A 16,874-nucleotide genomic window follows, 5' to 3' on the forward strand; every position below is an offset into this window, starting at 1 on the left:
CCCGACTTACGACTCTTAACTACAGCATGAACATAGTCCCCGACTTACGACTCTTAACTACAGCGACATGTACAGACAGTCCCCGACTTACGACTCCCACTTCAATATGTACATGCAGTCCCCGACTTACGACTCTCACTACAGCATGTACAGACAGTCCCCGACTTACGATGGAGATGTGTTACGACGACCCCATCGAAGAACGGTGATAATTTAGCAAAACAGAGCAATTTACAGTAGCGTACTGTATAAACTATATACTGTGTGTGCTTATTACTTACAATACTGTATTGTACGGTAAAATGTAAAGTAAAAAAACAAGCTAAATTCTTAGTCTACCTATATGAACTGCAATTTCATAGAAAGTTTTTGCAGGAAACAATCCTATCTGCTATAAAAACTTCTAACATTCATTGAACGTATCTTAACGTATCGTGGTAACCCTAAAATGAAATCGCTAAAGCTACGTATCATAGTGTAGTGTATAGTGTAGTGTATAGTGTAGTGTATAGTGTAGTGTATAGTGTAGTAGCGTATAGTGTAGTGTATAGTGTAGTGTATAGTAGTGTATAGTGTCGTGTATAGTAGTGTATAGTGTAGTGTAATAGTGTAGTTTATAGTAGTGTATAGTAATCATGTAGTGTATAGTGTCGTGTATAGTGTATAGTAGTGTATAATGTAGTGTATAGTGTAATGTAGTATATAGTGTAGTGTATAGTGTAGTGTATACATGCATTGAACGTATCATAACGTATCATATTCTACTGTACTCACCAAGATTCATGAAACACACAAACACAGAGACAACTGAACTCCGTCTACCGCTGCCGAGAGTGAGAGGCATTGCCACACAAGGCGGGAGATGCGTTCAGTAACGCGAAATGTAAAACATTTAACCATTTTGCCATATCGATATCGGATCATCGTAAGCCGGGGACTTACCTGTATTTGTAACCACTCCACACACAGTTCAAGTTAATTTATTTCAAGTTCATGTATTAGGTGTAGCCCTGTGAGCCATTCGGCTCTTGAATCGGGTGCAACCGCAACAACAAAAAAACATGAACAAGAAAACATCTTAAAGTGACTATGTGACTAAGTGCAAACAGAAAATCCAAGAAAAGACAGCAAAATATTGCAAGAAAAAAATCACAGTACCCCAACGCTGTGTGCAAACATCCCAGTAGGATGCAAGTCAAACAACAACCACAAGACAACTTAGATTAAGGCCATCAGTCTAACTCTGTACTACAACAAACAAACATGGCTAAACCAATACACTTTTCGAAATCACCAAAATAAAGCCATGAAAGCAATGAAAAAGCAATCATAGGAACTGTGACGGAATTTTCACAATAGCATAAACAACACGTACTACCAAAACTTTGCAGCCATAGCTGGCTGCATGAGCCACTCCACAGCAGCATGAGCATCCACACACAGTGACCTAACCACTGCGCCACCGCTCCCCAGTCAACCTGGTACCCGATTTATCGACCGGTTCGGCTCACCGTGGTTACATGTGACGAGGTGGTGGTGGAGAGGCAGCACGAAGTGGAAGAGTAGGCCAAGTGTGCAGAGTTTGTGCATCGTCATGAACGACCACACAGACCCACGTGTTGTAGCTTCCCGAGTGACGTGGAGAGAAAATCGATTGGGACGTTGAGAATTGATTCTTGCAGAGAATTGGACGAAGTCAATCAATTCCGATTGGAATTGCATTGGAATCCAGTGGTAGCGAGTACGGTAGTATAATGGAATCGAATACCTTTTCGACAACATGGGAATCTACTGTGGTGATTTGTTGATGAAATCGAATCCCATGGGGATAACATGGGAATCGATCTTGCTAGTGATTAGAGTGGATGGAATCGAATCCCATTGGGATAACATGGGAATCGATCTTGCTAGTGATTAGAGTGGATGGAATCGAATCCCATTGGGACAACATGGGAATCGATTGTGGTCGTCTGTGGGTCTTTGGATGCGTCTCTGAGTCTCTGAGTGAGTCTGAGTCTCTGAGTGAATCTCAGAGTGAGTCTCAGAGACTCACTGAGTGGGTCTCAGTCACACTCACCACACGCTCACTCACTCATCCGCTCACCCGCTCCTCATCCGCTCACCCGCTCAATCATCCGCTCACTCATCCGCTCACCCGCACGCTCACCCACTCCTCATCCGCTCACTCATCCGCTCACCCGCACACTCACCCACTTCTCACCCGCTCACTCATCCGCTCACCCGCACACTCACCCACTTCTCACCCGCTCACTCATCCGCTCACCCGCACACTCACCCACTCATCCGCTCACCCGCACGCTCACCCACTCATCCACTCACCCGCACGCTCACCCACTCCTCATCCGCTCACTCTTCCGCTTACCCGCACACTCACCCACTCATCCGCTCACCCGCACGCTCACCCACTCATCCACTCACCCGCACGCTCACCCACTCCTCATCCGCTCACTCATCCGCTCACTCATCCGCTCACCCGCACGCTCACCCACTCATCCACTCACCCGCACGCTCACCCACTCCTCATCCACTCACCCGCACGCTCACCCACTCCTCATCCGCTCACTCATCCACTCACCCGCACGCTCACCCACTCATCCGCTCACCCGCACGCTCACCCACTCCTCACCCACTCCTCATCCACTCACCCGCACGCTCACCCACTCACTCATCCGCTCACTCATCCGCTCACCCGCACACTCACTCCTCATCCGCTCACTCACCCGCTCACCCGCACACTCACCCACTCATCCGCTCACCCACACACTCACCCACTCCTCATCCGCTCACTCATCCGCTCACCCGCACACTCACCCACTCCTCATCCGCTCACCCGCACACTCACCCACTCCTCATCCGCTCACTCACCCGCTCACCCGCACACTCACCCACTCATCCGCTCACCCACACACTCACCCACTCCTCATCCGCTCACTCATCCGCTCACCCGCACGCTCACCCGCTCATCCGCTCACTCAACCGCACACTCAATCATTCAACCGCACATTCACCCGCTTCTCAACCCGCACACTCAAGAGAGCATGTGGTGCAGTGGCAGTCACCATCAGCAGTGGGAGAGACAAAGGCGGCCGGGAGTGGTTGTGGGCACACCGCGCCCCCGCGTGCCACAGTGCCGCCCTTCAAAAGGGCTCAAGGCACTTGCCCTTAGAGTCTGCAGAGGCGGCACGGGGGATCTGTCTTCTTCTAGATTTGAAGCTTTCGTGACTGCAAGGATTCATATTCTTAGGTTTTTTCCGGTAAAGTCACGTAGGTAAAAAATTAAAATTAATAAAAATAAAATAAAAGCTTGTGTTGCCTCCGAAACGTCGTGATTTTTATTTTATTTTACTTTTATTAATTTAATTTTTTTACCTACGTGACTTTACCGAAAAAACCTAAGAATATGAATCCTTGCAGTCACGAATGCTTCAAATCTAGAAGACAGATCCCCCGTGCCGCCTCTGCAAAATAAAATAAAAATCACGACGTTTCGGAGGCAACACAAGCTTTTATTTTATTTTACTTTTATTAATTTTAATTTTTTACCTACGTGACTTTACCGGAAAAAACCTAAGAATATGATCTGTCTTCTATTGCACTGGTCAACAACAAAAAAACTAAAATTCTGGCCTGGACTTTGCAGCTGTTCTAGACTAATTTCAGGGTGCTGATTCCAAATCTGATCTCAGATTTGCTCTATCACATCTAATTTTTATGCTATCGGCATACCCCATTTTCATTGATTTTACCCGAAATTAACTCCGTCACTTATGATTGCAAGTTGTTGCGAGTCAGTGACTGCTTTAGTGTTAAAATATGGTGTATGGTGCTGTATTTTTAGGATAGTGCGTTTATAATATCATTTTATGTAGATATCCACATTTATTTAATATTTTTCTTCCGCAGTTTTTATTGAAAATGCAATCTTTGATATCTCAAAAACCTGACGTGATAGACAAAAACTGATGCCAGATTTGGAATCAGCAGCACCCCACAATTACATTAAAACCGTTGGAATACCTCATGCCAGAAAAAGTGTGTTGACCAGTGTTGTCATTGCAGTGCGTATTTAATGTGGCGCTGCACTCTGATGTCGTAGGAGAAAACATTTATTAAAAAGTCTATTTAATTCAGTAGAACGTGTCGTCTATATTAATTCAAAGTTGCGCATTTGGATGTGACGTCACATTTCTCAACCCCCCCCCCCTTGTCACACATAGTCACAAATGTCTGACCCCCCCCCAGGTGCGTGACGTCATTTATGGACGGCCCCTTCGTTTACCAAGTAGGTTTTCACTATACCAATCCATCAAGGTTATTTCCTGGGTTATGCGTTCGAACCCAAAATGGCCCCCTTCATTATGGGTTCGTGGGCTGACAAACGACCCTGACAGACTGTAGGGGCAAGCGCTGTTAGCGAGTAGCAGCAAAACCTATAAAGGCTGGAACGGTACACGAGGGGGTGTGCGGCCAACACCACGTCCGACCGCCTTTGTCTCCCCAGTGGCGATGTTCACACATCGCACCAGGTACTTATTTGAGGCCGAGTCGACTTAGGGGAGGCCCAGGACCGGTTCAGATAATCGTCACTGGTATTAGCAGTGAGTGGGAATTGAACCCGGGTCGCCGGGTTCGTAGCGCAGCGTAGCGATAACCGCTACACCACCGCTCCCCACAACTCTGACACACACTGACACACACAGTGGATTCATAATGGCCGTGTCTCTCAGAGGGTTCACAAAGGCAGTCTCTCTCTCAGTGGATTCATAATGGCCGTGTCTCTCGGGGGATTCACAATGGTTAAGATGGAGACATCCGAGATCCTGGGTTTCCAGCCCTGGGACAATGTGTACAAGCAGCATCTCCTTTGGCCGCGCGTGTGTCTCTTCAAGGAGGGACAAACAGACCGCCCGAGGCAACGCAATCAACGGGACGTAAGAAACAAAGACGGCCCGGTCAAGACGGGGAAACGTTTTACCGTTTGCATTCACGCTCTCGGGCATCGCGGCGAAAGGGGTGAGAAGTGGCGATTCACGGACCGCCCTTAAAAGCTGGGGGCTATGATCAAGTGCTTGGAGCCAACGGGGAAAAACAAACAAAAACGGGGGTCCAAATTGTCCAACGGTGGCTTCTCCTAATACAAGTTTTTATTTATTTAGGTGTTAGACCCCTTATCAGTGTCTACACCCAGACCTGTCAACCCCTAATCGTACTAACTCCACTCACTGTTATCAGGCAAGCTACTTCACGTGAAACTCAGTCTGGTGATCGTCTGCACCTTCATTGGTGTCCACGCCTTAGTAATTGAGATGTTAACTACCTCACCTGTTATACAGCCTTGGTAATTCAGATGTTGACTACCTCACCTGTTACACAGGCCTTGGTAATTCAGATGTTGACTACCTCACCTGTTACACAGGCCTTGGTAATTCAGATGTTGACTACCTCACCTGTTATACAGGCCTTGTTAATTCAGATGTTAACTACCTCACCTGTTATACAGGCCTTGGTAATTGAGATGTTAACTACCTCACCTGTTATACAGGCCTTGTTGATTCAGATGTTAACTACCTCACCTGTTATACAGGAGGCCGTGGCTTCGACCCCGACCCTGACGCTGCCTACTGCTGTATAGCTGGAGTTGCCAATGCCGGTTGTAATTACCGGTGAAAGTCTCTCGGTGTCTTGGGGGTTCTCACTTTCTTGGGTTTCTCTCTCAGTTCCTTGTGCTTCTCTCCCGGCTCCCAGGGGGGCTCTGCGTCGCCGCGCCGCTGTGCTCGCCCCGCATCGCCTCCTTCACCTGCGCCGGCAGCGACTCGAACAGCTCCGCCTCCACCAGCAGCCCCCCGCGCCTCAGCTCCGCGCACTCCCCCAGCTCGGCCGGCAGCTCCGTCAGCCGGTTCCCGGCCAGCTCCAAGCGGCGCAGCCTCGACAGCCTCCCCACCAGGCCGCTCAACTCGCGCAGCTCGTTGTTGGCGAGCACCAGCGTCCGCAGCCCCTCGCAGCCGAACAACTCGTCGGGCAGACTCTGCAGGGCGTTGCCCGACAGGCGGAGGGTGCTCAGCCGAGTCAGCTGGCGCACCTCGGGCGGCAGGGTGACGATGGCGTTGCGGCTCAGGTCTAGCACCTGCAGGCCGTGCAGGCGGAACAGCCCGGCGGGCAGCTCGCCCCCGATGAGGTTCCCGTCGAGGAAGAGCGAGCGCAGCGCCGCCGCGGCCGCCAAGCGCGGGACGCTCGCGAGGGCGTTGTCCGAGAGACGCAGGATGGCGAGGCGCTTGCAGGCGGCCGCCGGCAACATCGCCGCGTCGTCGTCGCCGTCTCCCGGCGAGCGGAGGCCGTTGCGGGAGAGGTCGAGTTCGCTGAGGCGTCCCAGCGCCAGCAGGGGCCGCGCGAGCTCGGCGGGCTCCAGGCCGCAGCGCGTCAGCCGCAGCGTCTCCAAGCCGCACAGCTTGCTCAGGGGCGCCAGCGACTCGAGGCGCGCGCCGCCGTTGTCGAGGGCGAACGAGCGCAGGCCGCCGGCGGCGCCGGAGGCCAGGCCGGGCGGGAGGCGGGCGACGCTGGTGGTCAGGCGCAGGCCCTGCAGGCGCCTGAGGTCGCCCAGCGGCTTGAGGAGCGCCGGCGTCAGGGGCCCCTCCAGGGACAGCTCCTCCAGGTGGCGCATTTCACGCAGCCAGCCCGGGACCTCCGCCTTGATTGCAAACTTCACCTGCGAGCGGGCGCTGGACCGGAGGGGGGGGGGGGGGCGCACGGTGAATGTCGGTCCCCGACATTGTGACTCATACATTTGGTGGGGGAGGTGAGTTTTTGGCGATGTCACGGCCGGGATCAGTGGAGCCGAATGGACCGCTCAGACCGAGCCACCCACCCACCCTCGCGCCCGCCCGCCCGTCCGTCCACCCACGCACCTCCAGCTGGTGCAGCTCCTCGCTGAGGAAGGCGAGTGCGCGATTGTCGACGCCCACGGTGCAGTTCAGCAGCCGCAGCTTGTGCAGATTCACCATCTGCACCACCGCCGCCCCCAGCGTCACCCCGTGCATCGAGTCCAGCGTCAGCACCTTCGGTGGGGGATTGGGTACGAGGGTGAGTGAGTTGGTGGGCGAGTCGGTGTGTGGGTCAGTGGGTGAGTGAGTTGGTGGGCGAGTGGGTGTGTGGGTCAGTGGGTATGAGGGTGAGTGAGTTGGTGGGCGAGTGGGTGTATGGGTCAGTGGGTATGAGGGTGAGTGAGTTGGTGGGCGAGTGGGTGTGTGGGTCAGTGGGTATGAGGGTGAGTGAGTTGGTGGGTGAGTGGGTGTGTGGGTCAGTGGGTATGAGGGTGAGTGGGTGGGTGGGCGAGTGGGTGTGTGGGTCAGTGGGTACGAGGGTGAGTGAGTTGGTGGGCGAGTCGGTGTGTGGGTCAGTGGGTGAGTGAGTTGGTGGGCGAGTGGGTGTGTGGGTCAGTGGGTATGAGGGTGAGTGAGTTGGTGGGCGAGTGGGTGTGTGGGTCAGTGGGTATGAGGGTGAGTGGGTGGGTGGGCGAGTGGGTGTGTGGGTCAGTGGGTACGAGGGTGAGTGAGTTGGTGGGCGAGTCGGTGTGTGGGTCAGTGGGTGAGTGAGTTGGTGGGCGAGTGGGTGTGTGGGTCAGTGGGTATGAGGGTGAGTGAGTTGGTGAGTGAGTGGGTGTGTGGGTCAGTGGGTATGAGGGTGAGTGAGTTGGTGGGCGAGTGGGTGTGTGGGTCAGTGGGTATGAGGGTGAGTGAGTTGGTGGGTGAGTGGGTGTGTGGGTCAGTGGGTATGAGGGTGAGTGGGTGGGTGGGTGAGTGGGTGTGTGGGTCAGTGGGTACGAGGGTGAGTGAGTTGGTGGGCGAGTGGGTGTGTGGGTCAGTGGGTGAGTGAGTTGGTGGGCGAGTGGGTGTGTGGGTCAGTGGGTACGAGGGTGAGTGGGTGGGTGAGTGGGTGTGTGGGTCAGTGCGTGAGTGAGTTGGTGGGCGAGTGGGTGTGTGGGTCAGTGGGTATGAGGGTGAGTGAGTTGGTGGGCGAGTGGGTGTGTGGGTCAGTGGGTACGAGGGTGAGTGGGTGTGTGGGTCAGTGGGTATGAGGGTGAGTGAGTTGGTGGGTGTGTGGGTCAGTGGGTGAATGAGTTGGTAGGTGAGTGGGTGTGTGGGTCAGTGGGTATGAGGGTGAGTGAGTTGGTGGGTGTGTGGGTCAGTGGGTGAGTGAGTTGGTGCGTGAGTGGGTGTGTGGGTCAGTGGGTATGAGGGTGAGTGAGTGGGTGGGTGAGTGGGTGTGTGGGTCAGTGGGTATGAGGGTGAGTGAGTTGGTGGGCGAGTGGGTGTGTGGGTCAGTGGGTACGAGGGTGAGTGAGTTGGTGGGTGTGTGGGTCAGTGGGTGAGTGAGTTGGTAGGTGAGTGGGTGTATGGGTCAGTGGGTATGAGGGTGAGTGAGTTGGTGGGTGTGTGGGTGTGTGGGTCAGTGGGTGAGTGAGTTGGTGGGCGAGTGGGTGTGTGGGTCAGTGGGTATGAGGGTGAGTGAGTTGGTGGGTGAGTGGGTGTGTGGGTCAGTGGGTGAGTGAGTTGGTGGGTGAGTGGGTGTGTGGGTCAGTGGATGAGTGAGTTGGTGGGTGAGTGGGTGTGTGGGTCAGTGGGTATGAGGGTGAGTGAGTTGGTGGGTGTGTGGGTCAGTGGGTGAGTGAGTTGGTAGGTGAGTGGGTGTGTGGGTCAGTGGGTATGAGGGTGAGTGAGTTGGTGGGTGAGTGGGTGTGTGGGTCAGTGGGTGAGTGAGTTGGTGGGCGAGTGGGTGTGTGGGTCAGTGGGTATGAGGGTGAGTGAGTTGGTGGGTGAGTGGGTGTGTGGTCAGTGGGTGAGTGAGTTGGTGGGTGAGTGGGTGTGTGGGTCAGTGGGTGAGTGAGTTGGTGGGTGAGTGGGTGTGTGGGTCAGTGGGTATGAGGGTGAGTGAGTTGGTGGGCGAGTGGGTGTGTGGGTCAGTGGGTGAGTGAGTTAGTGGCTGAGTGGCTGTGTGAGTTGGTGGGTGCATGGGTGTGTGGGTGGGTGAGTTGGTGAGTGAGTGGGTTGGTCAGTGAGTGAGTGTGTGTGTGCGCGAGTGGTTGGGTGGGTGTGCGGGTGAGTTGGTGGGTAAGTGGGTGTCTGGGTGAGTGGGTGGGTGAATTGGTGGGTGAGTGGGTGTGCGGGTGAGTTGGTGGGTAAGTGGGTGTGTGGGTCAGTGGGTATGAGGGTGAGTGAGTAGGTGGGTGAGTGGCTGTGTGAGTTGGTGGGTGGATGGGTGGGTGAGTGGCTGTGTCCACGGGCACCTGTATCTGAGTGAGCCGGTATGTGTCCACTGGTGGGCGAGTGGGTGTGTGGGTCAGTGGGTGAGTGAGTTGGTGGGCGAGTGGGTGTGTGGGTCAGTGGGTACGAGGGTGAGTGAGTTGGTGGGTGTGTGGGTCAGTGGGTGAGTGAGTTGGTGCGTGAGTGGGTGTGTGGGTCAGTGGGTATGAGGGTGAGTGAGTGGGGTGGGTGAGTGGGTGTGTGGGTCAGTGGGTATGAGGGTGAGTGAGTTGGTGGGTGTGTGTGGGTCAGTGGGTGAGTGAGTTGGTAGGTGAGTGGGTGTATGGGTCAGTGGGTATGAGGGTGAGTGAGTTGGTGGGTGTGTGGGTCAGTGGGTGAGCGAGTTGTAGGTGAGTGGGTGTGTGGGTCAGTGGGTATGAGGGTGAGTGAGTTGGTGGGTGAGTGGGGTGTGGGTCAGTGGGTGAGTGAGTTGGTGGGCGAGTGGTGTGGTGTGGGTCAGTGGGGTATGAGGGTGAGTGAGTTGGGGGGTGAGTGGGTGTGTGGGTCAGTGGGTGAGTGAGTTGGTGGGTGAGTGGGTGTGTGGGTCAGTGGGGAGTGAGTTGGTAGGTGAGTGGGGTGTGGGTCAGTGGGTATGAGGGTGAGTGAGTTGGTGGGTGAGTGGGTGTGTGGGTCAGTGGGTGAGTGAGTTGGTGGGCGAGTGGGTGTGTGGGTCAGTGGGTATGAGGGTGAGTGCGTTGGTGGGTGAGTGGGTGTGTGGGTCAGTGGGTGAGTGAGTTGGTGGGTGAGTGGGTGTGTGGGTCAGTGGGTGAGTGAGTTGGTGGGTGAGTGGGTGTGTGAGTCAGTGGGTATGAGGGTGAGTGAGTTGGTGGGCGAGTGGGTGTGTGGGTCAGTGGGTGAGTGAGTTAGTGGCTGAGTGGCTGTGTGAGTTGGTGGGTGCATGGGTGTGTGGGTGGGTGGGTTGGTGAGTGAGTGGGTTGGTCAGTGAGTGAGTGTGTGTGTGCGCGAGTGGTTGGGTGGGTGTGCGGGTGAGTTGGTGGGTAAGTGGGTGTCTGGGTGAGTGGGTGGGTGAATTGGTGGGTTAGTGGGTGTGCGGGTGAGTTGGTGGGTAAGTGGGTGTGTGGGTCAGTGGGTATGAGGGTGAGTGAGTAGGTGGGTGAGTGGCTGTGTGAGTTGGTGGGTGGATGGGTGGGTGAGTGGCTGTGTCCACGGGCACCTGTATCTGAGTGAGCCGGTATGTGTCCACTGGTGGGCGAGTGGGTGTGTGGGTCAGTGGGTGAGTGAGTTGGTGGGCGAGTGGGTGTGTGGGTCAGTGGGTACGAGGGTGAGTGGGTGGGTGAGTGGGTGTGTGGGTCAGTGCGTGAGTGAGTTGGTGGGCGAGTGGGTGTGTGGGTCAGTGGGTATGAGGGTGAGTGAGTTGGTGGGCGAGTGGGTGTGTGGGTCAGTGGGTACGAGGGTGAGTGGGTGGGTGAGTGGGTGTGTGGGTCAGTGGGTATGAGGGTGAGTGAGTTGGTTGGTGTGTGGGTCAGTGGGTGAATGAGTTGGTAGGTGAGTGGGTGTGTGGGTCAGTGGGTATGAGGGTGAGTGAGTTGGTGGGTGTGTGGGTCAGTGGGTGAGTGAGTTGGTGCATGAGTGGGTGTGTGGGTCAGTGGGTATGAGGGTGAGTGAGTGGGTGGGTGAGTGGGTGTGTGGGTCAGTGGGTATGAGGGTGAGTGAGTTGGTGGGCGAGTGGGTGTGTGGGTCAGTGGGTATGAGGGTGAGTGAGTTGGTGGGCGAGTGGGTGTGTGGGTCAGTGGGTATGAGGGTGAGTGAGTTGGTGGGTGAGTGGGTGTGTGGGTCAGTGGGTATGAGGGTGAGTGGGTGGGTGGGTGAGTGGGTGTGTGGGTCAGTGGGTACGAGGGTGAGTGAGTTGGTGGGCGAGTGGGTGTGTGGGTCAGTGGGTGAGTGAGTTGGTGGGCGAGTGGGTGTGTGGGTCAGTGGGTACGAGGGTGAGTGGGTGGGTGAGTGGGTGTGTGGGTCAGTGCATGAGTGAGTTGGTGGGCGAGTGGGTGTGGTGGGTCAGTGGGTATGAGGGTGAGTGAGTTGGTGGGCGAGTGGGTGTGTGGGTCAGTGGGTACGAGGGTGAGTGGGTGGGTGAGTGGGTGTGTGGGTCAGTGGGTATGAGGGTGAGTGAGTTGGTGGGTGTGTGGGTCAGTGGGTGAATGAGTTGGTAGGTGAGTGGGTGTGTGGGTCAGTGGGTATGAGGGTGAGTGAGTTGGTGGGTGTGTGGGTCAGTGGGTGAGTGAGTTGGTGCGTGAGTGGGTGTGTGGGTCAGTGGGTATGAGGGTGAGTGAGTGGGTGGGTGAGTGGGTGTGTGGGTCAGTGGGTATGAGGGTGAGTGAGTTGGTGGGTGAGTGGGTGTGTGGGTCAGTGGGTGAGTGAGTTGGTGGGCGAGTGGGTGTGTGGGTCAGTGGGTATGAGGGTGAGTGAGTTGGTGGGTGAGTGGGTGTGTGGGTCAGTGGGTGAGTGAGTTGGTGGGTGAGTGGGTGTGTGGGTCAGTGGATGAGTGAGTTGGTGGGTGAGTGGGTGTGTGGGTCAGTGGGTATGAGGGTGAGTGAGTTGGTGGGTGTGTGGGTCAGTGGGTGAGTGAGTTGGTAGGTGAGTGGGTGTGTGGGTCAGTGGGTATGAGGGTGAGTGAGTTGGTGGGTGAGTGGGTGTGTGGGTCAGTGGGTGAGTGAGTTGGTGGGCGAGTGGGTGTGTGGGTTAGTGGGTATGAGGGTGAGTGAGTTGGTGGGTGAGTGGGTGTGTGGGTCAGTGGGTGAGTGAGTTGGTGGGTGAGTGGGTGTGTGGGTCAGTGGGTGAGTGAGTTGGTGGGTGAGTGGGTGTGTGGGTCAGTGGGTATGAGGGTGAGTGAGTTGGTGGGCGAGTGGGTGTGTGGGTCAGTGGGTGAGTGAGTTAGTGGCTGAGTGGCTGTGTGAGTTGGTGGGTGCATGGGTGTGTGGGTGGGTGGGTTGGTGAGTGAGTGGGTTGGTCAGTGAGTGAGTGTGTGTGTGCGCGAGTGGTTGGGTGGGTGTGCGGGTGAGTTGGTGGGTAAGTGGGTGTCTGGGTGAGTGGGTGGGTGAATTGGTGGGTGAGTGGGTGTGCGGGTGAGTTGGTGGGTAAGTGGGTGTGTGGGTCAGTGGGTATGAGGGTGAGTGAGTAGGTGGGTGAGTGGCTGTGTGAGTTGGTGGGTGGATGGGTGGGTGAGTGGCTGTGTCCACGGGCACCTGTATCTGAGTGAGCCGGTATGTGTCCACTGGTGGGCGAGTGGGTGTGTGGGTCAGTGGGTGAGTGAGTTGGTGGGCGAGTGGGTGTGTGGGTCAGTGGGTACGAGGGTGAGTGGGTGGGTGAGTGGGTGTGTGGGTCAGTGCGTGAGTGAGTTGGTGGGCGAGTGGGTGTGTGGGTCAGTGGGTATGAGGGTGAGTGAGTTGGTGGGCGAGTGGGTGTGTGGGTCAGTGGGTACGAGGGTGAGTGGGTGGGTGAGTGGGTGTGTGGGTCAGTGGGTATGAGGGTGAGTGAGTTGGTGGGTGTGTGGGTCAGTGGGTGAATGAGTTGGTAGGTGAGTGGGTGTGTGGGTCAGTGGGTATGAGGGTGAGTGAGTTGGTGGGTGTGTGGGTCAGTGGGTGAGTGAGTTGGTGCGTGAGTGGGTGTGTGGGTCAGTGGGTATGAGGGTGAGTGAGTGGGTGGGTGAGTGGGTGTGTGGGTCAGTGGGTATGAGGGTGAGTGAGTTGGTGGGCGAGTGGGTGTGTGGGTCAGTGGGTACGAGGGTGAGTGGGTGGGTGAGTGGGTGTGTGGGTCAGTGGGTATGAGGGTGAGTGAGTTGGTGGGTGTGTGGGTCAGTGGGTGAGTGAGTTGGTAGGTGAGTGGGTGTATGGGTCAGTGGGTATGAGGGTGAGTGAGTTGGTGGGTGTGTGGGTCAGTGGGTGAGTGAGTTGGTAGGTGAGTGGGTGTGTGGGTCAGTGGATATGAGGGTGAGTGAGTTGGTGGGTGAGTGGGTGTGTGGGTCAGTGGGTGAGTGAGTTGGTGGGCGAGTGGGTGTGTGGGTCAGTGGGTATGAGGGTGAGTGAGTTGGTGGGTGAGTGGGTGTGTGGGTCAGTGGGTGAGTGAGTTGGTGGGTGAGTGGGTGTGTGGGTCAGTGGATGAGTGAGTTGGTGGGTGAGTGGGTGTGTGGGTCAGTGGGTATGAGGGTGAGTGAGTTGGTGGGTGTGTGGGTCAGTGGGTGAGTGAGTTGGTAGGTGAGTGGGTGTGTGGGTCAGTGGGTATGAGGGTGAGTGAGTTGGTGGGTGAGTGGGTGTGTGGGTCAGTGGGTGAGTGAGTTGGTGGCGAGTGGGTGTGTGGGTCAGTGGGTATGAGGGTGAGTGAGTTGGTGGGTGAGTGGGTGTGTGGGTCAGTGGGTGAGTGAGTTGGTGGGTGAGTGGGTGTGTGGGTCAGTGGATGAGTGAGTTGGTGGGCGAGTGGGTGTGTGGGGCAGTGGGTATGAGGGTGAGTGAGTTGGTGGGTGTGTGGGTCAGTGGGTGAGTGAGTTGGTAGGTGAGTGGGTGTGTGGGTCAGTGGGTATGAGGGTGAGTGAGTTGGTGGGTGAGTGGGGTGTGTGGGTCAGTGGGTGAGTGAGGTTGGTGGGCGAGTGGGTGTGTGGGTCAGTGGGTATGAGGGTGAGTGGGTTGGTGGGTGAGTGGGTGGGTGGGTGAGGGGGTGAGTGAGTTGGTGGGTGAGTGGGTGTGTGGGTCAGTGGGTGAGTGAGTTGGTGGGTGCGTGGGTGCGTGAGTCAGTGGGTGTGAGGGTGAGTGAGTTGGTGGGCGAGTGGGTGTGTGGGTCAGTGGGTGAGTGAGTTAGTGGCTGAGTGGCTGTGTGAGTTGGTGGGTGCATGGGTGTGTGGGTGGGTGGGTTGGTGAGTGAGTGGGTTGGTCAGTGAGTGAGTGTGTGTGTGCGCGAGTGGTTGGGTGGGTGTGCGGGTGAGTTGGTGGGTAAGTGGGTGTCTGGGTGAGTGGGTGGGTGAATTGGTGGGTGAGTGGGTGTGCGGGTGAGTTGGTGGGTAAGTGGGTGTGTGGGTCAGTGGGTATGAGGGTGAGTGAGTAGGTGGGTGAGTGGCTGTGTGAGTTGGTGGGTGGATGGGTGGGTGAGTGGCTGTGTCCACGGGCACCTGTATCTGAGTGAGCCGGTATGTGTCCACTGGTGGGTGAGTGGGTGTGTGGGTCAGTGGGTATGATGGTGAGTGAGTAGGTGGGTGAGTGGCTGTGTGAGTTGGTGGGTGGATGGGTGGGTGAGTGGCTGTGTCCACGGGCACCTGTATCTGAGTGAGCCAGTATGTGTCCACTGGTGGGTGAGTGGGTGTGTGGGTCAGTGGGTATGAGGGTGAGTGAGTAGGTGGGTGAGTGGCTGTGTGAGTTGGTGGGTGGATGGGTGGGTGAGTGGCTGTGTCCACGGGCACCTGTATCTGAGTGAGCCGGTATGTGTCCACTGGTGGGTGAGTGGGTGTGTGGGTCAGTGGGTATGAGGGTGAGTGAGTAGGTGGGTGAGTGGCTGTGTGAGTTGGTGGGTGGATGGGTGGGTGAGTGGCTGTGTCCACGGGCACCTGTATCTGAGTGAGCTGGTATGTGTCCACTGGCACCGCTGCCAGCTTGGAGAGATGCAGCTCGCTTTCGCCCTGCGCATTGATCGCCAGCAGCCCCGTCAGATGCGACAGGGTCCACGCTTGGTCCACGTTCACCTGCCTCAGCTTATTTTCACTCACCTGGAGCAGCAGCAGCAGCAGCAGCAACAGCAGCAGCAGGAACAGCACCAGCAGCCAAGCGCGGATGGATTTGATTTGTTTCAGCAGCGAGGGCCCATGACGGTAAAGACGTTATACGCATGTAGTGAGCGACTTCCGAGACACATCGTGTAGAGGCCTTCTTATTTATTCTCACACTGGACGATGCAGAAATATCAACGTCTCCACGTAGCTACACATAGCCTACCCTTCTACACAACCCCATCGTCGGCGTCCAACTGCACGGTTATTTGACTAGCGCAGCGACAGCGACGGTGAGAGCCCTGCAGGAGATCGGCCACGACGAAGAGAGATGACGGCGAGCGGCGACGCAGCCAGGACCCAAGACCCGCAACAGCAGCGAACCTTCTCTGGTTCGGTCCCCCTTATATATGTAGTGACATAAGAGGGGAGGGGCTGCTGGGGGCTCTGGGATCCTAGGCAAATAAGCCCTTGGCGCCAGGCGCTGGGATCCCAGGCACCCCAGACAGCTAAGCCCTTTGGCGCCACCAACGGGGGGGCTGTGTGTGCTCTGTGGGATATCTGGGGGCGCACACAGCCCCACCCCTCGCTGGGGACGAGTCATAAAAGGGCAGCTCCCTGGCCGATCAAGGCCAGTCGCAGCTCAAGACCCGAGACCCGCCAGCCAGCCAGTTAGGACCCTGGACCCCCTCGTCCCGCTTCTCCTTGTAAGGGCCGGGACGCTGTGCGGGCCAGTGGTGGGACTCTGGGACTCCCGGCTCTACGTCCTTGTAAGGGCGAGTTCCGAGGAAGCCAGAGTCCAGACCCGCACCTTGGCTCGGTCGGGTCAGATAGCCTCCCCTAGGGTAGTTGTAGCCGGAGGACCCCAGAGCGTAGCCAGAGTAGTGTATCTAGGCTGTGTACCTAGGCTGTGTATCTAGGCTGTAACAGAGTATCAGGACTGTTGGAGTGTTGTATTGTAATAAAGAAGTTACCTCTACAAGTGTCTCCGGAACCCATTATACGCATGTAGTGAGCGACTTCCGAGACACATCGTGTAGAGGCCTTCTTATTTATTCTCACACTGGACGATGCAGAAATATCAGCGTCTCCACGTAGCTACACATAGCCGACCCTTCTACACAACCCCATCGCCGGCGTCCAACTGCACGGTTATTTGACTAGCGCAGCGACAGCGACGGTGAGCGCCCTGCAGGAGATCGGCCACGACGAAGAGAGATGACGGCGAGCGGCGACGCAGCCAGGACCCAGGACCCGCAACAGCAGCGAACCTTCTCTGGTTCGGTCCCCCTTATACAGTGATACCTCGGTTCACGAACTTAATTCGTGAAATGACTCTGGTCGTGAACCGAATTGGTCGTGAACCGAGGCACATTTTCCCATAGGGTTCAATGTAAATTTGGTTAATCCGTTCTGACCTTTTTTTTGGTTTTTGAAGCACAAAAATATGAAACAAATGACAATACACATTACTGTAGTACTGTACAGTATAGTAATGTATAAAGAGAGAACACTAACCTTGCTTGAGATGACCTCTGGCATGGAGGAAGGCAGGTGGGAGGCGGGTGGGAGGCGGTTATTGTTTGGAGGGAGAGTCCCCCTCCATAAGGACATCAGGGGGATCTCCTTCAGGGGTTTCCTCTCTCCATCGCTCGGGGGTTTTTTTATTTTTAGGTGAAGAGGGATGACTGTCACAGCTGGCGCATGTGTGCCTCTCCGCTCATTCCGGGGTGCGCGCAGCGTGCATGCGCGTGCGCGTGCGTGCGTCCGCGCGCGCGTGTGTGCGCGCGCGCGTGCGTGCGTCCGCGCGCGGTGCGTGCGCGCGCGCGTGTAGCCTGCGCGTGAAGGGC

At 56.2% G+C, this 16,874-nt stretch overlaps 1 protein-coding gene across 1 annotated transcript in view; it reads right to left on the reverse strand.

Moving 5' to 3' along the window:
* Window positions 1-19: 19 nt before the first annotated feature.
* Window positions 20-16,874, reverse strand: part of LOC133362677 (volume-regulated anion channel subunit LRRC8E-like) — a 30,398-nt gene continuing 13,543 nt past the window's right edge. The window contains 4 exon segments of the mRNA XM_061581600.1: window positions 20-99; window positions 5,749-6,724; window positions 6,924-7,073; window positions 14,866-15,024. Coding sequence (XP_061437584.1) covers window positions 20-99; window positions 5,749-6,724; window positions 6,924-7,073; window positions 14,866-15,024 — 1,365 coding nt within the window.

This window comes from Lethenteron reissneri, unplaced genomic scaffold (genome assembly GCF_015708825.2).
Source record: "Lethenteron reissneri isolate LAM-NWPU_2019-01 unplaced genomic scaffold, ASM1570882v1 scaffold_1576, whole genome shotgun sequence".
Lineage (NCBI taxonomy): Eukaryota > Metazoa > Chordata > Hyperoartia > Petromyzontiformes > Petromyzontidae > Lethenteron > Lethenteron reissneri.